The sequence below is a fragment of the Mesocricetus auratus genome, unplaced genomic scaffold (assembly GCF_017639785.1).
Source record: "Mesocricetus auratus isolate SY011 unplaced genomic scaffold, BCM_Maur_2.0 Super-Scaffold_100015, whole genome shotgun sequence".
Classification (NCBI taxonomy): Eukaryota; Metazoa; Chordata; class Mammalia; order Rodentia; family Cricetidae; genus Mesocricetus; species Mesocricetus auratus.
Window position 1 is genome coordinate 30,420,555 of NW_024429198.1, and position 15,122 is coordinate 30,435,676.

At 50.9% G+C, this 15,122-nt stretch overlaps 1 protein-coding gene across 2 annotated transcripts; it reads left to right on the forward strand.

The window, feature by feature from the left end:
* The first annotated feature begins 4,395 nt into the window (after nt 1-4,395).
* On the forward strand, nt 4,396-14,908 carry Irx2 (iroquois homeobox 2). 2 transcript variants are annotated; one of them, XM_040757733.1, is made up of 5 exons: nt 4,396-5,379; nt 11,238-11,643; nt 11,951-12,664; nt 13,259-13,334; nt 13,957-14,908. In XM_040757733.1, the coding sequence occupies exons 2-4, from the start codon at nt 11,268-11,270 to the stop codon at nt 13,309-13,311; spliced, it is 1,143 nt and encodes a 380-aa protein (XP_040613667.1). In that variant the 5' UTR covers nt 4,396-5,379; nt 11,238-11,267; the 3' UTR covers nt 13,312-13,334; nt 13,957-14,908. The 2 variants fall into 2 exon arrangements, with proteins under 2 accessions (XP_040613667.1, XP_005065506.1); XM_005065449.4 differs by lacking the exon at nt 4,396-5,379 and adding an exon at nt 7,980-9,971.
* Nucleotides 14,909-15,122: the final 214 nt, after the last annotated feature.

The window sequence follows — 15,122 nt, forward strand, 5'->3', positions numbered from 1 at the left end:
AGTTGTGTTTCTCACTAGTGGTAGATCTCTTTAAAGTCAATTCAGCAGGTTAAAGACTCCGTCTTGCCTGCATTTCTCCTGGATGATCTTGATTAGGGGGTTGCTTTTGTTGCTGTTGCTGTTTGGGGTTTTGTCGTGCTGGGGATGGAACTACAGTTTTGAGCATGCTGGGGAAGCACTCCACCACAGAGCTATAACCCCAGCTCCAAGAAGTTGTAAATGCTAAAATAATCTGTAGCTAGTGTTTCTTGTCCCACCATCTCCACAGCCACTTTGCCCCAGATAAACACACAGATGTTATATTAATCATAAAACTACTGGCTGATGACAAGTGTTTCTTATTGGTGAGCTCTGTCTTAATTATTAACCCATTTCTATTAATCTATGTATGTCTACATGGTCTTGGCTTACTGGAGAATGCCCGGGCCTGTTACTCCTTTGTGGTCTACATGGGGTTTCTCCCTGTCCTCCCCAGCCTTCTCCTGGTCTGCTAGCCCCACCTATTCTTCCTGCCTGACTATAGGCCAAAGAATGTTTTATTCATCAACCAATAAGGGAAACATATTACAGAATGACATTCCCATCGATACTTCAGTGATTTTTTCCCTTTTATATGTTAAGCTCCTGTGAAGAAGCTGTCTGCTTATACTGTGCTGTACATTGATATCAAGCTTCATTGGCAAACATGCTTGATGATTTGGGTTTCTACGCTTGAGAGACATTGACCTGTAAAATAGTCAAGTCCACTGGTGGGCTTCAAAAATGCAACCTGAGTCAACTTTTGAAAATCAGTTAGTGAAACTCATATTAATAGATTGAAGTGGAATTCTTTTTTCATTGTATGTGGAAAAGTAGCTCCAGGAAGTACAACTGCTATTCACAAAAGCCTTTATTTGGCTTAAGGGTGACAAAAACGAAAGTCACAGCAAAATCTGCTTCTGCATGAAGTGCCAAGAGACTGACCGCTTCCAGGACAAGGATGAAGCAGGGCTTCCTCCAGACTATCAGCCCAATACTAGGGTAGTGAAGACACAAGGGGTCATCAGTGAAAATAAACATTGGGCATTGACATAGTGAGGTCTTAATACAGCTATAAAGGAGAATGAAATCATGTCACTTGCAGAAAAGTAGATGGGACTCCGCATTATCCATCATGATAAATATAATAAGCTAGATTCAGAAAGAAAAATATCAAATTTCCTTTCACATGAGGAATACAGAGGTAACAATGAGTGTACACGGGGGGCCTATACAGAGTACGAGAGGATTAGGGGAGAAGAGATGGGTCAGTGATAGAAACAGGTGTTGTGGGATATTTTGATCCCCAGAGTAACACGGAATTTTACCTTGAATCAAGGGTGGAGCTAGCCACTAGCTGACCAGAATTAGCCATAGCGATTTTGGAGGACCCAGGACATATAGAGAGACACAGGAAGTAGGAGGGAGAGACTTAGAAACATTTAAGAGCCCCTTTTAAATTAAGGAAGGAAAGAGAGAGGAGGTTACTGGTTGCTTCTCTGATCAATCAGGTTTTTACCTCAATGTCCGATTCCTGAGCTTTATTTAATCATAGAATAATATAAGTAATCACTTTACACATTGGAAGGAGACACTAACAGAGTACTTTACATGCAGGTATGAAAACATCATAATGAAGCCCACTGTTTCATACAATTAATATTTTATAGCTAATGAAAAAGAAGACAAGTAAATCAGAAAGATATAAAATTTTTGTGAACATGCAACAAAGATTTTTTTAACTTACAAAAGGCTAATATTATTAACTGCCAGATGCTAGGAAGGTTAAAAACATAAAGTCAGTATACAAAACTCACTTTTACATCTCTAAAATTGTGATGAAAAAAAATTTTTTAATGCATTTCAATAGCAAATAAATAAATAAAACGTTGCAGAATAATGTTAATAAATACAGTCAAAGTTTGCACGCTAAAAGCCATATAGCAATCCCAAGCAAACAATTTAGAAATCTGACTAAAGCGGAAAAAAATCACATTGAGTGAGTCAATATGCTTTTAAGAAAGCAATCTCCACAGATTGATCTCCATTGTCAATTGAATCCCAGTCAAACCTCAGCAGGCTGTTTGTAGACATTGCAAAGCTAATTCAGAAATTACATGGAGTTCCCAAGAAGAATTTTATCAAAGCAGAAGTAACTGGTGCTGCAGCCGGGTAGAGGGACACAAACCTAAGACTTTACTATAGTTCACCAGCAAATGTGCCAAAGTGAAACAGAATAGATCTTCGTGTGAAAGTGAGGCTCTTCTGACTTCAGATTAGACAAACACGGGTACATATAAAAAGCCTCTGGGTGGGGCTGGGAGTGAGCACATGAAAGAAATGTCTACAATATGTTTCTTTCCTCCCAAGCGCCTTCCAGAGATGACCAGTCAAGAGCCAAGTGTATGCACTCATTTAATCGATGCTTGCCTGTGTACACTGGGTGGCATGGAGATGGGTATGAAGTAGGGAGAGCCATGAAGCTAGTCCCTGGAAACACTTGTAAAATGGAAGGCTTCACTAGGGGAAGCAGCCAGTAGAAGAACCTCAGGAGGTAGGACAGACAGGGGTGGCAGTATCTCAAGGCTGCAGGTTTATGGGGTTCAAACCACGGAACAAAGGGAAAGAGAGGCTTGCAAATATGCTAGCCTCTGTAGCAGGTTAATCCAGGAAGACCTTCCTTCCTTGTAAAGGACTTCTCCCCCTGAGACTTAGGTTTGCAAATACCCCATACCTCTAGCTGCAGCAAGGACAAGTGGCCTTCAAGAAAGGCCCTGTGCTCCAGTCTTGGAGGAGAGGTGGCCTGGGAGATACAGGGGCTGTGGTAGGGCCTTGCCTTCCTTCACCCTTGCTGCTTCTCCTTCTCTGTCTGCCTTTCCAGTTTCATGCTCCCTCCCAGGCTCTTCCAGGCTTCCTGTCTCCTGGCATCCCCTCTCTAATTCTTATTTGAATTCTCTAAAATACCTTCACTGTTCACCATGGGATAATGAGAATTCCATACAGAGAGGAGTCAGGCACTTCCCACAGAGGCGTGCAGGTGACGTGCCTGCAGTATACCTCTCCTAGTAGGATCTATGCCTACTAGACTTCCTCGGTATACAGTCCAGAGCAGAACAGGTCCACATCTCAGACTTCCTGTGAGAAAACACCCTGCCCAGGTCCCTGCCATGCCTCAAACAACGCCCCCAAAACACACCCAGATGCCATTTGTTCTAAAGGTTAAACTGCAAACCCAATACATCTTTCATTTATTTATTATAGTGAAGAGAGATGCAGAATAAAGATGTTTAAGTGATTTTTTAAAAATCAGATGCTTCCCACAAGTAGCACATTACACTTCCATGCCTAGGGTGCTCCTTTGTAAGGCTAGTGCCTAACTGTAAATATTTTAGAAGCATGAATAGCTCACACACACACACACACACACACACTCACACTCACAAAAAACGCCCCGCGATACATATAGTCTCACTCAACTGTTCTTCTCGGATAAGAATTGTTAGTGCCCTGTGATGTTTACCTACCTCCTCTCAGGAGTGTCTTTCAGAACAGAACCCTACTGACAGGAATGAGAGCCAGCCGGCCCCACATGGGGATCCAGTGCCTGAAATAGAGTGCAGACTTTCCTCCAAGAGCCCCCTCTCTCTGTCTGCAAGCACAAAACACTGCCACTTGCTTTTAAATTCCATCTCCAGCACAGCCCCTTCCTCCTCCCTTGTTCTCCAGCCTCCCGATGACCTGAGTGGCTCCACTCCACCTCCATCCTGGGCAACATTTTTTAACCAGGGGATACACCTTGACCCATCGTCAGAATTGTCACTGGAAGGTCAAAGCCTGCCACTCCATAACAGAGTCTCAGCACCCATGTAGTATTTCTTATGCTCTCTGGGTGGACAGCAGCTCTTACCGACTCCCATATCTTTGAAGTAATTTGAGCTGTCAGAGCCCAGATAGTTGGGGTGCCTTCTACTCCGGGTCTGGCTTGGAGTTCTGAAGTGGGAATATGAAGTGCATCTCTATTCTGGAGGCCTCCCTATCACGCTGGACCCAGGCATCTTCAGATTCCTGTAAATGTGAAATCTGTACATTTCCCCTAATGTTTCTCCAGAGTCCATGAGTCTGCATCCCTACCTGCCCTGTGCACCAATACCACTCTCTCCGGGTTGGTGTGTTTTACTTTCAATGCGGATTTATCCATTTTTTTTAACTCTACACCCCTTGTCTTGTCATCTCTCTCCCTCCCTCCCCACGTTCACATTTTTTTCTTAAAAAATAGAATGCTCCTTACACTAAGTTCCTGAGTGTGTAAGAGCATTCTGAGAGAGCCTGGGGAAAGGGAGGCGAGTGTGTTCGGGGTTAAATGCCGCCCAGACTATGTCCAGAAGAGCTGTGTGGATGTCTGAACCAGTGGTGACAAGATTGAACTAAGCCCAGCCCCAGGCACACTCCACCGGGCCTGGCTTTCTGGGAGAAAGAAATGTGTAAAGACTTAGGACTTGTTGGTCTTCTTGCTGTGCTTTCCTTCTAGCAAAGACAACTCCCGGGCTTAGGCTGGTTTGCAGTTGCTCCTGAGGCCGGGCTCGAACCGCAATCACCAACCAGGTGCACAGTATGTCTGCAAACCTGACTGCAGAACCCAGTGCAGCTACCGAGGGTTGGGGGGACTTGTCTCCCAAGACTGCGAATCAGCAACTCCTAGGAACTCCGAGGCCAGCTTGTAAAGGTTGGGACCCTGAGTCTTCAGTGCCGGGCTACAGGCACTCGTGGGTGGCCAGGCTCAGGGGAGCAGACTGTTGAAGTTGCTCTAGCCGCACACACACTCCGACGTTCCTGAAATGGAACACCGATCGCGTTTAACTCCCTCACAGGTTCCTGGACCGCAAACTAGCCATCCCTAGTCGATCTTTCCCCGGCTCCGAGTCTGCGCGCGCTGCGCTCCCTCCTGGTGGCGGCGCGGTGGACTCCCGGAGTTCTAGCCGGCCAGCCGCAGCCACAGCTCGGCGGGGTGCAGGGATCTGGGCCCATTCTCGTGGACTCCTTGCCATGAGCACTGCAGGATGGCAGCTGAGAGACGTGAGAGGGGAGAAGGAGCGAGAAAAGCTCCACAGCCGCAGACAGAGGCAAGGGCAGCGACTGAAAGGCCAGATGTGGAGAAATAGGCTTGTTCCGACTCGGGGCAGGAGAGAAACTTCATGAAGCCTGTCTGAGGCTGGACGTCAACCGGAGAATGGGGACTCACGCTGCCCACTAACGAAAACCTGGAGAGACCAGCTGGCCGAGTGGAGGACCGACCAGGATCTGGAGGAGGAAGCGCTGGTTATTGGAATTCTCGGTCTTCGGGAGGGAAACCCGAAAAAAAAAGTGCGTGCCTTTTTATTTTATTATTTTGTTTATTTTTAGGGAGCTCAGGGCTAAAGGCAGATCCCGGCTCCGCAGAGACAGGCTCCTGGGGTACCCACCAAGGAGGCCAAGCCTCACAAGCCGCTGGTTTGAGAACCCCAGGTGAGGCCCAGACTTCTTCCAGGTTGCGGGTGTCAAAGACCGTTCACTTTCAGTGGGCTGTCCCGCGTGAGCGTTTTTTCTGGAAAGTGCATCGGCTGTAGAAATTAGAAATACTGAAGCAGCCCCAATACAGCCGAAGTCGGAAGGGAGAGTGCCTTTGTTTGTGGAATTAAAGTTGATGCAATGAAAACCTTTATAAGAAAACGAAACTGAAAAAAAAATAGCAAAGCTTGACTTCACGTCTCTTCATTTTTTTTCCCTTGATGAGCGCCACGCACACGCCAAAAAGTCCTGGCAGCGAATGTAATAGAATGTGATTTGATACACTGCAAGCTACTTACATTTTAAATGTACCTCATTAAAGTAAACCCACTTAAAAAGTAAGATTTTTTAATTTAAAAAAATCTGCACACACAAAAGTGGCAGCTATTTTGGGTCCCAGACTTAAATAGTCCACGAAGGCTAGAGTTGAAACAGAATGAGTAAGAGCCTCTGGCTTTATTGAAATGTCCTGGTATTGTTTTCCGTCTTTCCCGAATAAAACAGGCGTGGAAAGAGGCAGACTCGGCCACCGGCGGGGCGTCAGCCACGCGTCGGTGGCGCGGTGGCAGCGCCAGGTTTTCGCAGCTGGGTCAAAGCCGGCAGGCGCGAGCCACAGCGCCCCCTCGCCGTCTGCCGCGTCACTCTGGCCCGCATAGCCTCCAGAAAGCCACAGGGCAGTTCTGTAGGTGGGGTAAAGACTTTACCATGTTAATTGTATTTGTTTTTAATTCTGCTACACACACCGGGAGGGTCCACAGGAAGCACCCGCAACCTAGGAAACTGTTACAGGCGGTCGCTTTTGCTTTCCAAGCAGTCACCCGACTGTCCTCAGTGTTGCACATGGTTCATCCCACTTAAGTAGCTGGGAAAAACAGGACCCAAGCACCAGGTTTCCTAAGAGACCGGTACACCTGAACACCCCTCCTACCCTGGACCACATCATCCATGCCGTTCTTGGAAAAGTAAGTTGCTGGGTCAGGGTCTTAGCAGTGTGTATTTAGAGCAATTTGAGCTAACCCCAGTGACCTTAGCAGCAGTGAGAACGTTCTACCCAGGCTCCACACTTGGAAAGTAAATTTTACTCATTGATTTTGTTGGTGGTGGTTTTTAAAGATCAAGCCAACTTTAACCCAAGAAAAGAAAAATTGGCTTTTTCAGACTTAGGGAGCATTAATGTGAAACGGAGTTTAAACACCCCAACAACAATGGGGAACTCATTCGTTAATGTGCCTGTATGGGCATTTTAATTTGCCACAGTCACTACCAATAAAATCGGCATGTAGTCAGATTCGACTGTTTAATTGCACAAGGTAGCCAGTTTTTATTAGTAACAGGCAGCAGTGTGGAAATTTCAGATTTTGGTAGAGGATAATTGCTGGAAGAAATACAGGGGACTTGGTAAGTAGGTTGCACCAAACATGAGGGCTGCACTTCTGGGTTGTTGTGCACAGGGACCCTCCATAACATGCTTGCCTAGTTATGTAGCTAATTGATGCCCAAATCAGCTGCATCTAGCCATAAGGACCTGCTCCAATTTGCTAGATTTTTGTAATAACTGGCTGCTTTCTCTTCCATCCTTGGCAGAGGTCAGAAGGTAGAGCAACCCTCACTGAAAGTTTGGCAGTAGAAATGAAAAGATCAAGATTCATACAATCACACACACACACACACACAGAGAGAGGTAAAATGTAGAGACTTTGTATACAAAAACTTAAACCAATCTAGTTGGAAGTTAACTGAATGCCTTAGTCAGACCCGGGATTGTTTGTTATACAGTATGTGGGATCTCATTGAAGGCCTCTTCCCAAAGGAATTCCTTCCCAAGAAAACAAAAATACCTGAATATGCAGATTTGGCTCCACCCAGTTGCCCTGCACTGAGTCGCTAGAGTGGTGTCTCTGTCTCTGTCTGTCTGTCTGTCTCTCTCTCTCTAATTCCCTCTCTCCCTCCCTTCCTCCCTCTCTCCCTCGTTTTCCTTTCTGTCTCTCCCCTGAACTAGGTGGACCTGGGGTCATCACTGTAGATGCTGTGCAATATGCTATGGCCTAGCTCTGAGTCTTTGGGGAGCGGGCTCTGCAGATGCGCTGAGACTTGGAGGGTGAGACTGGTAAAGGGGTCTTGAAAGGTTTGTAGGGGAGAGTGACAAGCGTCCTGAGAGGGGAGGATGCATTGGTATAGTAGTGGCAGTGTTAAAAGTCTGATAAAGGGAGTGTGTGGAAAGGACATACCAAAAGGGGTAGACACGCTTGCCTGCCTGCCTGCCTGCCTGGGAAAAATAATCCTCACTCCATCACTGCAATTGACTCCTGGTTTCCTGGAACCTGGGGAAAAAAACAAATCGCAGCCTGGCTGCCTACTGCGTTCATTGGGTGCCATGGATCTGGCACCGGAGCCGGAGCCGAGTGCCACAGTCCAATCCCACGCAGAAGCCGGTCACTCTCACGCTGGAGACCTCTGCCGCCCTCTACAAGCTTCAGAGCCCACCAAGGATGAAATGGCAGCTGATCTGAGCTCAGGCTTGCTCCACAGCCTGTAGAGTCCGCGTGCACCACCTAGCCGGCTTCAAGGACTAGACACCTGTTGGGTGGGCGCCCCCTCCCGGGCCAGCTCATACCTGACCCCTACGAGTCTCCGAGCGCCCCCCATTGGCAGTCCTTCAGGTCCAGTGGACTGGGCCCGCGGCCCCTCTGGCCACCCACACCCTCACATGGGGAAGGAGTGCAGGTATGGGGGGTTGCAGTTTAGGGGCGATTCCAACTTTCGCTAACCACTCAGCCTGAGGGACCAGCGAGTCACCTCCTGAACCATAGGTTACCTTAGCCACTTGTGAAGCCGATGCGCCACCTCACTGGCTGGCCCATGTCCCTTCAAGAAGTGGCAGTGAGACTCTAGCAAAGTCACAGACAACTCTTCTGTCGAGAGTCTTCCCCAAATTCGAAGACGCATTCAACTTAACAAAAGAAAACAAAACTGTTTTTGGGTCAGGGTGGCTGGGGATTTTTTTTTTTTTTGAGGCGAATCACTCACTGACGCGTTCCAGACGTTAATAGGCACGAAGTTCCTAACACATAGCCTGGAATCTTCTCTCCGTACTTGGGACAGAAGCCGCGTCATCTAGGGGCCTTCTGGGAACAGCTCCAAATCAAAAAACGCTCCTTTTCCGGGTCGATGCTTGGCAGCACAGGCGCCAGGGACAGGCCACCAGACGCGAGGCCACGCGGGCAGCCTCGGTCTTGAGGCTAGGCGGACAGAGGACTGTAGAAGTGAGACTGCCCAGCAACTCTGCAGGTAGCTCCACACTACCCTCCATCTCCCTGCGGCTTCTGCACTGGACACGGGATGGAACCTGGGCCGGCATCTTCAAGGTGACGAGGGATGCCTGATCCGTTCGTCCCTCCCGGTGGATCGGACCGGCCTGACTGTGGAAGGCCTTTGCAGACCAGTGTGAAGAGAGCAAGAGCGCTGGTGGTGGTTGAATGGGGCCCGGGGAGTGAGGAAGGTGGCTGGGCCGAGGCTGGAGTCGGCGGCAGCAGCGGAGTGCGCGGACGTGGCTGAGAGGACATGCCAGTGGGAGGGGGTGAGAGCTACGCCCAGTTTGGCCAGGCCTGACTTCACCGCGGCAGGCCGCGGGCTGGGGCGGGAGCGGCTAGAAGAGGCTGCGCGACAAAAGCCTGCACGTCCCTCCCTCCTACCGCTCGCTGCCACTCCTCCGCCTTCACCAGCACTCCCCTCCCATCGCTTTCTGCCCCTCCCCCGGCCTGGGCTCGGCCTCAGCAGCGGGCGGAGCAGGGGAGGGGCGAGCACCAGACTATGCAAATGAGAGTGTGACGGACAGCTCCGCGTTCCAATGTCCCTCGGAAACTCCAACGCTCCTTCCTCAACTCCTCACTCCCGACTGCAGACTCCCCCAAACCCCGACCGCCGGCCTGGCGCGCGGCTGCGCCCACCGGTTCCGCGCTGCTGCTGCTGCTGCTACTGCCGCCGCCGCCGCCGCCGCCACCCCGCCGATCCGCCGGCCCGCGGGCCTCCCAGGGTAGTGCCCAGCTCAGCCTGCCCGGGCCCATAGCCCTGGTGCGCCCCGGCCGGGCGTGGATGGAGGGCGCCGCGCGCGCTGCCCGCTGCTCTGCGTGACGCGGGCCTCGTGCCCCGCGCCCACCATGTCCTACCCGCAGGGCTACCTGTACCAAGCGCCCGGCTCGCTGGCGCTCTACTCGTGCCCCGCGTACGGCGCGTCCGCGCTGGCGGCGCCGCGCAGCGAGGAGCTGGCGCGCTCGGCGTCGGGCTCCGCGTTCAGTCCGTACCCCGGCTCGGCGGCCTTCACAGCGCAGGCGGCAACCGGCTTCGGCAGTCCGCTGCAGTACTCCGCAGACGCCGCCGCTGCAGCTGCCGCGGGCTTCCCGTCCTACATGGTAACCGCTTTGGGGTGGGGGCTGGGAGACCCCCAACCCCTGGCTCGGGTTGAGCGGGGATACTGGGAACACGGCGCGGGCGGCGGCTCCGGAATCACCAGCACCCGCTGCCGCGCGAAACAAGGGATCGGGCTGACACGCAGCGGTTGTGGGATGATTTCCTCTAAGCCGGTGCGAGGTGCTACTCCACTCGGACCGGGGCCATGAGTTGTCTCTAATTCGCGCCTGCAGATTGCTGGGGCTGCAGAATCGGCCCGCGGCTTTCCCACATGGTTCCAGGCCGAGGGCTGCCGCTGCCCAGGCCTCTAGGGCCACTGCCGCACGGGTCGAGTTTCTCAGCCACGCGAGTAGTGGCGGGGTCACCGAGTTGGGGGGAAGGCACCGAGTCTCCGGCTGCCGCCCCTGGACCCAGGCCGAAGCTCTCTAGTCTTGGCCTTTATCTGTCTCTCAGATCTGGCTTTCAAAAAATATGTTGACGGCTTTGGGACCTGCTAAATATGCTGCCGGAGTTCGTGCACGGCCTATGGGCTCCAGCTCCAGAGCCCCAAGACCCGTCTGAACATCTCTGGATTCTGAGAATGGGCCGCTCAGAAGTGTGTCTGAGCAGTTTTGGGGAGTGGGAGGGCTTGGTGTGGCGGGAGGGGGGACGGGGCGGTTCATACCCTAGGTGAAAATCAGGCCTAGGGAGAAGGTTACAGACATCTATTTAAACGTTAAAAGATGAATTTAAATGCTAATTGCTGCGTAGTTGAAGAATTGTGAAAGCTGGCTGGCTTCTGAGTTGCAAATTGGATTTACTCTACTTTAGAATGTGAATAGCGGAGTAGGATTCCGGAGTAGGATTCCGAACTATTTTTTTTTTAACTACATAAAGGAGGGAAGGGGTGAGAGGGAGCAGCGCGGGAAGCATCCGATGAAATTTAGATTTCAGGAAAGTACTACCTGCAGAACTGCGGAGCTATCCAGAGAATGTGTTTTCAGACATTGTTGGAGCTACTCGGGAACTTAGGTAGTTGCAGAGGAGAAAAAAATAAGACAGTTAAAACGAAATTCTAGAGTCAAAAGCCAGGAGTTTTGTTTCCGACAGCTGGCCGTGTGTTTCTCCTGAGTGCTCTCTGCAGAAAGATTCGCAGCCCAGAGAAGCTAAGCTAGAAAGGCGGGGGGGCTGGGCTTTGGAGGGGGCGAACGAAGGGTCGCCTTTGGGGGAGGGGGTCGACGCCTGAGGGGCCCACGTACCCTCCACTCACAGGCTGTTGTGGCTTCCAGGGCTCGCCATACGACACGCACACCACCGGCATGACTGGCGCCATCAGCTATCACCCATATGGCAGCGCGGCCTACCCTTACCAGCTCAACGACCCCGCGTACCGCAAGAACGCCACGCGGGACGCCACTGCCACACTGAAGGCCTGGCTCAACGAGCACCGCAAGAACCCGTACCCCACCAAGGGAGAGAAGATTATGCTGGCCATCATCACCAAGATGACCCTCACGCAGGTCTCCACCTGGTTCGCCAACGCCCGCCGGCGCCTCAAGAAGGAGAACAAGATGACCTGGGCCCCGAGGAACAAAAGCGAGGACGAGGACGAGGACGAAGGAGATGCTGCCAGGAACAAGGAGGAGAGTCCCGACAAGGCTCAGGACGGCACAGAGACCTCCGCAGAGGACGAAGGTGAGCGGGGCCGAGGTCAGTGCGGAGGCTCAAGGAGCTTTCTTCCCAGGCGGGCAATGGTTGGGGTTGATGCTAAGCACCTGCCACCCGGGGCCCGGGCCTACAAAAGCGGCTAAACGGCTTCGTTCTGGGCCCGCGGGGTTTGGTTTGGAGATCCTCGGGCACTGCGGAGATGTTGGGGCGCGCTTAATGCCTTGGGGCGAGGTACGGGGTCATGGGGAGGCCCAGTGCAGGACATTTGGGCAGAAGGGACTGTGGGTGCACGCGCTGGCCCAACTTTGTGCCCATCGTGTCCGTGTCCCCGCAGGGATTAGTCTGCACGTCGACTCGCTCACGGACCACTCGTGCTCAGCGGAGTCAGATGGGGAGAAAGTGCCCTGCCGCCCCGGGGATCCCTTGTGCGAATCAGGCTCGGAGTGTAAGGACAAGTTTGAGGACCTGGAGGATGAGGAGGATGAGGAAGACGAATGCGAGCAGGACCTGGCGCCTCCCAAGCCTGTGACCTCCTCTCCGCTCACCGGCGTGGAGGCACCCCTGCTGAGCCCGGCGCCCGAAGTCGCGCCGCGCGGTGGCAGCGGTGGCAAGACGCCCCTAGGCAGCCGGACGTCGCCTGGAGCGCCTCCGCCCCCCAACAAGCCCAAGCTATGGTCGCTGGCCGAGATCGCCACTTCGGACCTCAAGCAGCCAAGCTTGGGCCTGGGTTGCGGACCTCCGGGGCTTCCAGCTGCCGCCGCGCCTGCCTCATCTGGGGCCCCTCCGGGAGGCTCGCCCTACTCAGCCTCTCCGCTGCTGGGCCGCCACCTCTACTATACGTCGCCTTTCTATGGCAATTACACAAACTACGGGAACTTGAACGCCGCGCTGCAAGGCCAGAGCCTTCTGCGGTACAACGCTGCGGCCTCCGCACCAGGCGAGACACTACACGCCATGCCCAAGGCGGCTAGCGACGCAGGCAAGACGGGCTCGCACCCGCTGGAGTCCCACTACAGGCCTCCTGGCGGCGGCTACGAGCCCAAGAAAGGTAGGCTGCCCGAGGCCGGCGGGGAGGGATCCTGGTGAGTCAGAACTAGCTAGAAACCTGGGAAAGGGCTCCAGGAATGGGAGACCTTTGAACAGACAGAGCGGCTTGCCAGACCAGAAGCCAGTGTGAGGAGGATTGAAGGTGAAGTCGAAGAGGACTAGCCTGTCCTCCTTTTGCATCTACCCTGTTTCATGTACTCCTTATTTAATTTGCTGTTATCATCGTAACTATCTTGTTTTGGCAAATTTACTGCCAGGCAAAGAAAACTGCGCTTGCCCCTCTGCTGGGTGTAGTCTTCCCTCTGTCGCATTGGTTAAGTAGAGCTTGGCTGAATCCTTTCTGCCTTTGGTTCGAGGAAAGCGCAGGGTCTTGGGAACTCTCAGAGGCCTGATTTTCTCACACTGCCTACATTGTTCCTAATTCGGCATCCCTGAGATGGAGGCTCAAGAGGAGGAAGAAAGGAAGGGACAGGAAGGAGCATAAGTAAAATGGATCTTAGTTCCCTGGGAGTGTTCCTTGCAGAGATAAAAGCTGATAGGTGCTTAGCTGCCAGGGGTTGCAGCCTGACCTCACTAACTGCCCCTCCCCTGACAGATGCCAGTGAGGGCTGTGCAGTTGTTGGCGCAGGAGTCCAGCCCTACCTATAGGAGGGCCAAGCTCAGCAGTGCAAGTAAGTGGGTTCCCTCTGCATCCTCCAGCCCCAAGCCTATGCCCTGTGTAATGTGGTTTTGCTTGTCAAGGGTTGGAGAATCGAGTCTGGCTTCCTTCTGGCCTCTTTGCCTTCTGTTTTATATATTTCTTCTTTTCTGCTCAAGTTGTGCTTTGGAGAATCACTTCTTTATTCTCAACACACACACACACACACACACACACACACACACGCATGCATCCTCAAACATGTAACATACACCCCACCACTACTTGCATTGGTTGATGATGGTTTAAAAGTCTCCATGTCATTGAGAATTGTTTTAGAAACATAAAAGACACTTGCTTGATACATGAGTTGTGCAGGAACTTGAGTGTTGTTTTCAGAATAAGATTAAAGGAACACCGACAAGGGCTGGTCTTTCATAAGACACACTGGACTCTGTAGCTCTCCTAGTCCAGAGCTGTTGCAAACTAGCCCCAGATCCTAAAGATGGCAAAGAGGCAGAACCAGGAGATACAAGCTTGTGGGGTTTTGTTGTCGTTGTTGTTTATTTGTATTTTGGTTTGGTTTTGTTTTTGGTAACGGTGTTCATGTGGAACTAAAGAATCTGGCATGATTTGGTTTTTTCCTTGGTCCACAGGTAGGTGTCACAATTGCTTTGGAAAAAAATAAATAAAAGTCAGGAGGCCATTCTCCTTCCCCAAGCTCATAAGTACACAGATACAAACCCCAGATGTGGAAATCCGGACCACATTTTGTGCCACTGTAAAGGAGGATGCGCACTGCACTACCAGCCCACAGACACTAAAGACCGGACACACGTTGTTGGGCATATGTGAATTTATTGGCATAGTATAGCTTCCCCATGTTTGTGTGACTTTTGGAAACAATCTGTTTTTTCTCAGGATATCTTGATCACTTCATTGCCACGGTATATATTCTATAGGTGTGATAGGACTTGCTGTAAAATTTATTTGTAAAAAAAATGTACACGGTAGAACTAATGTGATTGAAGAACTTAAGTCCTTCAGAAGTGGAAACAAATTTGATATTTATTTTTATAATGATATAAAGCTTCTAGTAATTTATGCAAGTTGTATTGCAATGAAATCTAAAACTTTTGTAAATAAATTCTGCCTGGTTTTTATTTGAACATTGCTGGTTATACAATCTCTGTTGGTTGTTTAACATGAATTCTCTACTAATTTATATCTAAAATTGTAAATAAAAACAAACTAGCCTACAAGAAAATGGTGTTCAGGGCTCATTTTTACTGGGCAGTGATTTGGGTAGGAGGCCTAGGGTGGCCATGGTTCCCCCTCATCCCGTCCCCCACCGGCAGGTGATCCTAGCTCATTTTTTAAATGAAGAGCCTAGTCAGTGAAATAAACTTCTTCCTTGAGCTTATTTGAAATTCCAGACAGGAGAGGGGAAGGTATAAATGTACAATGGGGAGATACCTATGGTTCCAGATGATTTACATACAAATGTGTTGCAAGAAAATAATTCAGATTTTTTTGTTCTCTGAATATGCAAATCCCTACTTAGTGTAAATTTCTAAAACCTGGAAAAATAAAAGGATATGCCACCTCTCTCTGCATTTTATCTTCTTTCGCGGTGCTGAAGAAGGGTCTTCCCACTCACACTGGAGAGGACCCTCCCACAAGAAATTGCGATGGGAAGAGTTGTTTTCCTGAGCCTGAAATGTCTCAATTGACATAAGATCACGCACATTTGTTGAAGGACTCTTCCCTTTCCTTTCCGTTTAGTCCCCATTAAGAGGAGAGGGGTGGGAAGCAGATTCTT

What these genes read in the sequence shown, in the direction of transcription:
- Irx2 (XM_005065449.4), top strand. Translation starts at nt 9,720, where the DNA reads ATGTCCTACCCGCAGGGCTACCTGTACCAAGCGCCCGGCTCGCTGGCG. An exon ending in GACCTCCGCAGAGGACGAAG is followed by an intron (nt 11,644 to 11,950) that starts GTGAGCGGGGCC and finishes GTGTCCCCGCAG; the next exon opens with GGATTAGTCTGCACGTCGAC. An exon ending in CGGCTACGAGCCCAAGAAAG is followed by an intron (nt 12,665 to 13,258) that starts GTAGGCTGCCCG and finishes CTCCCCTGACAG; the next exon opens with ATGCCAGTGAGGGCTGTGCA.